At 37.4% G+C, this 7,019-nt stretch overlaps 1 protein-coding gene across 1 annotated transcript; it reads right to left on the bottom strand.

Moving 5' to 3' along the window:
* Nucleotides 1-4,348: 4,348 nt before the first annotated feature.
* LOC128558815 (uncharacterized) lies at nucleotides 4,349-6,814 on the bottom strand. The gene is made up of 3 exons (XM_053549031.1): nucleotides 5,927-6,814; nucleotides 5,537-5,625; nucleotides 4,349-5,113 (listed from the first exon to the last, which is right to left on the bottom strand). Exons 1-3 carry the CDS (start codon nucleotides 6,812-6,814, stop codon nucleotides 5,047-5,049), a joined length of 1,044 nt encoding a protein of 347 aa, XP_053405006.1. The 3' UTR covers nucleotides 4,349-5,046.
* Nucleotides 6,815-7,019: the final 205 nt, after the last annotated feature.

Here is a 7,019-nt window from a genome sequence, read left to right as displayed (position 1 = left end):
TTCGTTGTGCCACATTTCTGTCTACCTGGAACTTTCAGCAGAAAGGCACTCGTTTTCTGATAGATATTTCATGAATGGGTAGGGCTAGAGACTTGGGGTCGTTCTCATTTTGTAGCTAAATGTACACGTGAAAAGGTGATAGGTAGTTTGTTTAATTGTCTAGAGAATTTATTTCAAAACGGCCCGGGAAGTGAACCCATTGCTCGCAGGCTCGATTCTCGAGATTCTGGCCTTCAGCAGACATATGTATATTTTGATGGGGGCTCATATTTCACTACATATTTTTCATTTTTAACTCATTTAGGATGAAAACAAACATATTTTTGTCCCAGGTCCGATACTGGTGCCTGTGATTTTTGCTGTATCAAAAGTGCACTGCTATGGCCTGGTAATACCACTCAGTTCGTTTTAATATTAACCAGTACGTGTTGTCTACATGTGTGTAGCACATCAAGTACCACGGGACTGAAACTAGGTCATATGAACGTAATTGCAAGAACATGTATTATACACACGTAGTACTTATTATCGGTCGAATCCCTTTCACTGCGTAGCTAGATTGTTGTTCACTGTTTCAACCTAACTTGTTAGAATGGAGTCAGTAACTGTGAACTCTTTTTCACAATACTGAAGTTCGAACTCGCTCTCATTTGTCTTGTAAACTGGTATTCACGAGCTGGTGCTCAGTTGAATTTTATGTACTTGCTATATAAAGTCATGTTATCTATCTCTAAAATTGTTCATATACGTAACGCTGTCGTAAGTTGAATCAGTTTTCAAACAGATGTTTCAAAGACTGTTTTGAATTTATATTTACTATCTTTTTAATTTCATTTTTCGAGTCGAAATAACAGTAAGTCAAGACGCAGCGTAGTTGAAACGTGGTCGAGCAATGAATAGCTTATCCGGTAATTATTACATAACCTTTCTATGCCACCATTTAAAATGGAGGGGGCAAAGCCTAAAGCGTTACACAACTATCCGTGAAACCGTGTGTGCATTTTGGTCCGCTCTAGAATTTTGTATGCACGGTTGGATTTTGAAAATCTTGGCATAAATAACCACCATAATACTTGAAGACTATGCCACGTGCAATATCAAGACCCCTAACTCAAAGGTCAAGGTCACATCTAAGAAATGGGGCGCGATACTTCAGGTTTTATTTTCCTTCTCAAACTTGGTAGGAACAATCTTTACCAGTCTCAGAAGTAACTGTGCATGTTGTTGAACTGATTCGGTTGTCCGGTTACAACATAATTATAATAAAATTGTTATTTATCTACTTATGTTTTGCAGATATATCGGTCTCAAAATGTTTTATTTTGTCTCTTAAAAGATGCAATTGTGTTTACCAGTTGAAGAAACGTTTTAGTTTAAACGATATTTATTTTGAAAGAACATACACATAACATGTACAACAAATGTTCACAGTTCAAATACATGGACCGGTAAACAAGCTAGTATAGCTTCTTTAAATTCCTTTCCAAGAAACGTTTTCACTAAGTTTTAATAATTGCGACGGATAGGGAAGATGTGTAATTTTGCAAAACAAAAGAAAAATTCTAACCATTCGACCATAAGGAAAATGCTCGTATTCTGTTTTATTTTGATTGCATTCTCGAAATTATATTAATTTATTTTATTGAGAAGGAACACTTATGGTGAAACATGTCACACTTGACTGAGCAAGTAATAGATACAACGGTATCATCATTAAGGCATCCGAATTCCAGTAGGGCGCCGCCATCCTGGACTCATGCATATTCATTACAAATAGCCTCTTTGACAATGTGTGTTTACGCATCTTTAAGTCAATCTTTAGTGAAATACAACTACGTAATAACAGACCTACAAAAAACAATAATATAGTTTGAATCATATAACTCATAAATCTAACATGTCATAATGTAGAATAGAGATTAATTAAATGAATATGCATCACCTAAAAATAGACTCCCGACCAAAATCATCGTCTGCTATTATTCTTCTTGGTTGCAATTCTTTGCTTTCAAAGGATATTACCGGTTTTATTTCATATCAGCTATATATTACCATCAAAAATATACTGTACTTACAAAGTAATTCGAGATTTTTTTCGCTTGTCTGTCAATGCTATTTGCATGCTACGCACCGTCATTTCAATTACTTCCCTTGTTTTTATCTAGAATTGTTTAGTGCATTTTTTTCACTTTTATTGAGCTATAAAATGTTTCGAATTTAATTTAATGCCTTTTGATAAGTTGTTTTGTAAGATTCAAGGTACTAGTATGTGCGTGAAATTAGCCAGAGTAGCCAGAGTTCAGCCAGAGTTTAGCCATTGTAGCCAGAGTTCAGCCAGAGTTTAGCCAGAGTAGCCAGAGTTCAGCAAGAGTTCAGCCAGAGTAGCCAGAGTTCAGCCAGAGTTTAGCCAGAGTTGCCAGAGAAGCCAGAACTCTGGTTACTCTGGCTAGCCAGAGTAGCCAGAGTTCAGCCAGAGAAGTCATAACTCTGGTAACTCTGGCTGGCCAGAGTAGACAGAGTTCAGCCAGAGAAGTTATAACTCTGGTAACTCTGGCTGGCCAGAGTAGCCAGAGTTCAACCAGAGAAGACATAACTCTGGTTACTCTGGCTGGCCAGAGAAGCCAGAGTTCAGCAAGAGTAGACAGAATTCTGGTTAGTTACTCTGGCTGGCCAGAGTAGCCAGAGTTTAGCAAGAGTATTAATATACCAGATTTATATAGCGCCCTTTTCATGATCAATTTCACGTTCAAAGGCGCTTTACATAGTTCAAATGCAGCCACACAGGGCGCATAATTCATCCTCTATTAGTACAGACACAGAGCGATCTGACCAGGGGGACAGAGTGAGACAAAGCCCCCACGACAGAGAGATCAGAAATCAGATACAGACTTGTCCGGCTAACTTAGCCTAGCTCGTTGCGAATAGACAGCCTGGTTCTTAAACGTGCCCAGTGTATAGCACTGATACGCGCAAGGATTGCCTGGGTTCCTGACCAGTACACCTCTAGTTGGGTGGGAAGCACTGAAAAGCGTTTCTGAAAATTCCCGAGTAGCTGCCGGGGATCGAACCCACGACCTCAGGATTGGAAGGCCAGTGTGCAAACCACTGAGCTATCCGTCCTGGCTTTTCTTGCTGAACTCTGGCTACTCTGGCTGAACTCTGGCTACTCTGGCCAGCCAGAGTAACCAGAGTTATGACTTCTCTGGTTGAACTCAGGCTAAACTCTGGCTACTCTGGTCAGCCAGAATAACCAGAGTTATGATTTCTCTGGCTGAACTCTGGCTACTCTGGCCAGCCAGAGTAACCAGAGTTATGACTTCTCTGGCTGAACTCTGGCTGAACTCTGGCTACTCTGGCTAGCCAGAGTATCCAGATTTATGACTTCTCTGGCTACTCTGGCTAAACTCTGGCTGAACTCTGGCTACTCTGGCTAAACTCTGGCTGAACTCTGGCTGAACTCTGGCTAGTCTGGCTGCTCTGGCTAATTTCACGCACATAGGTTTTCGGGTAATCAATAAAAGCACAAAATGCTCGCTGTTTTATCTTTTATTTTGTATATATTGGTTAGCGAAGGGATTGCAAGTTGGAAGTGGATGAAGGTCACTGTTACCAAATATACTAAAACCAGTGTCTCCAAATAATTCAAGTTAAGACAAATAAAATCAAAAGCTGCATATATCAATATTAAATCTGGGATTGGATACTGGGCCAGTATAGGGACGGTCAGATAACTCCTACTCATAATATATTAAATGAAACTTAAACATATAGGTACATTATAGTGTGGCCAAGTTGGGATTGCATTAAAATTCGAGGGGGTAGTGCTGGAAGATAGTAAGTACTTTCTTTATTTATATATACTTTCTGGTCTAACCCTTCAATTTATGGCAAGTATACATATATAGTGTCAGTATATAGGGTGACAAGTAGCCTAGAAAGCCGTTGGTAAGATACTATTCGTGCTTTGTCAGAAGAAATCATACTTAATACCTATGCATTAAATATCCTACTTAATTGCAGGTAGAGAAAAGTCAGAACTTGTCAGACTGGATTCCAAGGCTAGGTGACAAGGTCAAATAATAAATAATCGCTCAATATCTCTAAGTACTAAATGCTTTAGAAAATACAAATATATGCAAACACGACTTAGAGGTTAGATGGATGTTTTCATTTCATTGGTTATTCCATACTCACTAAAGCCGCAAAGACAGTTCAGATTCTGCTTAGTCTTGATAATTACGATAACAACCGGAAGAAAGTAGGATGGGGCGTATGCTCGGGGTATCAGCAGCAAGAACTGACAAAAACAAACTACGGGTTGTGTTGTTTTTATTGCTACTATGTAAAATTACAGAATATTCACACAACCAATTTTCTAGCTATTCGTCCATTGATATATATCTTGACATGTATGTGATACCTTAAAACTTCTAGCAAACATATCTATACGATATTAAGTCAAAAGTTAAAAATTTCCGTTAAAACACGGAAAGCTGACGTCACGTTGACGTATCATCTTGCGCCATGCAGTCGCCGGGAAAGAGTGCTATACTATCCGTTAAAACACGGAAATCTGACGTCACGTTGACGTATCATCTTGCGCAATGCAGGCACCGGGAAAGAGTGTTACTATCTGTTAAAACACGGAAATCTGACGTCACGTTGACGTATCATCTTGCGCTATTATTTGTATCATATTCCCTATTCTATCTAGCGGTTTACATAAAAGTCATATTAGAATCGAAATAATATTTAGCAGAACCATGTTTTAATATATCTCAACAATACCGATCGGTTATCGTCGCGTGTATAATCCACTCGGGTTACGCCCACGTGAAATTATTCCGCATTTGTATAACCTCATTGTATTAGTTCGATATGTTAAAACATAAATCTCTTTTATATATTATCTCTTAAGTGATCATGAGATATCATATTCCCTTCTTGCCCACATCCAGTTCTGGTGCATATCTGCATATCGCCTTAGCATCGCCTTCATCTGATGGTCTATATGAAGCTTGGAAAACAATTAAATTCCTGTCATTCCTATGAACGGTTTATGGCGTATCGGCGATAAAGCGGTAGAGAATTCACTCTTCTGAAGGTATCAGGGCTAGAAAAAAAGAGCGAATATCTCGATTATATAATTTAATTAATGTTAACATACTTCTGGAATTTGAAAACCTATATTAGAAACCTATAGTATTGACTAATAACTAATAATAAGCTTTTAAATTGTCTTCTTACTTCTTAATATATGTTCAAATGAAATGGACACTTAGTCTATTTCTAGAATGCCCATGCTGCCTAAAAACTTCATTGTCATTTCAAGAATTACCTATTTTATATAGATTCTCCGCTGTGTTTTATTTCTGAGATCAACTTCTTGTTCCTTACATATTACACACATGTTTAACAAGAAAGAATTTGTTAAATTATGTGACATGTTTTCCAATAGCATTATCACTTGGATGTAATTATTTGGTAACTAAATTAGTGCTGAAATACTAGCGTGTGATGTTACTTTTCAACATACCTGAAGCATGATGTTCCATTTATTTCTTTCGGATCCACTTCCACAGATTTGCGTTTTTCACTAACATTTACTTCATCTGCATTTACCACCTAAAATGTGAATGATAAAAGATGCATCTAAAAACAAAAGTAGAATACAGTTTACAGTATGTTTAGGTATCTTTGGCAGTAGCCGACCGGACTGTGACATGAAATATTATCTGTGATGAAAATTATCGATGCTAGAGTTATGTAATATACTTTCTCTAAAATAGAAATTACATTAAGTACGAAATAAATTCATTTGCTCCTAAGTCCGTTGCAGAATTCAACAAACAACTCATTTACTATTAAAAACCCTTACATGGTAAATGTCAAATTATCTAAGAGTAATTTAGATATAATGTCATACCTTTTCTTGTGATAATGTTACATGAACAGTTGTATCCAAGACTAGACTGAGATCATAGAGCTGGAGTAATCCCTTTCCAATTGGTATGGCTCTTCTTAATCGTCTCGACAATTTACACAGCTCAATTTTCAAATGACATTCGTAAAACTTTTTTCTCTTTGTCTGGAAATAAATGTCCTCATTGAATGTAGCTCTGTTGGATTCAGTAATAACTGTTTTTGATACACATTTCTTCAATGTTTTGTTCTTATTGTCTATCAAGAAGATGTGTACTACCATCTCGCGATTGTCGCATGGAATACCCCCTATATCAAACAGGCCAATTCGAAGCTGACAAACACTTGGAAAGTATTGTAAACTCATTTTTATATTGCCCACATTTAAGCTGGTCTTTATTTTTGTATCATGTGTCTTGAGTGGTGTTTGCAAAACCTGTTTCTGTATTTTCAAATCAGAGTTATTTTGAATTTCAATCATCTTGTCCAAGTCAGAACTTGAAGTGCTAGTATTTGTACACTCCACTTGTTTAGAATGCGGTCGGTTGTCTTCTCTGACTTCAGTACTAATTCTGCCCCCATCTTTCCTTGCAGCATTTCCACTATTTTTCATTTTGGCCTCATTAGCTCTTTCCTTGAAATAATCGGAAGCAAAACTTCCAAATTGCCCCTCGAAATTCGCTGTGTCACGTGCTTTAATATCTGCAAATGAAACCATAAGTTTTCTTCGCAATTCGGGCTCGCTGTTTCTGTATCTGTTGGATACAGAAGATTGTTTTTTCGCGCCGCAGGTGTTATTTCTGGTTTCAAGTAAATCTACAACATGCTTGAAGGTATCTTCAATCCAATCTTGAAATTTATTCAATGAATCGTTCGCTGATAAGTTAAACATTTTTTTCGAATTCAGACACTTCTTTCTTCAACATATGATCAACATATGATTCGAAAACAAGATTTAATACGACTTTATAGATATGCGCACGTGTCATTTATATAGGATTGATAGTAACTTGTCGCGGTTGGCTACTATGTGTTACTACATGCCCTATCAGAAGGCTTTTTTCTTTCTCGTCAAAAACCAATACCGTGAAGAGAAA

Source organism: Mercenaria mercenaria, chromosome 7, assembly GCF_021730395.1.
Source record: "Mercenaria mercenaria strain notata chromosome 7, MADL_Memer_1, whole genome shotgun sequence".
NCBI classification, from domain to species: domain Eukaryota; kingdom Metazoa; phylum Mollusca; class Bivalvia; order Venerida; family Veneridae; genus Mercenaria; species Mercenaria mercenaria.
This window is presented reverse-complemented; position numbering and strand designations above follow the sequence as displayed.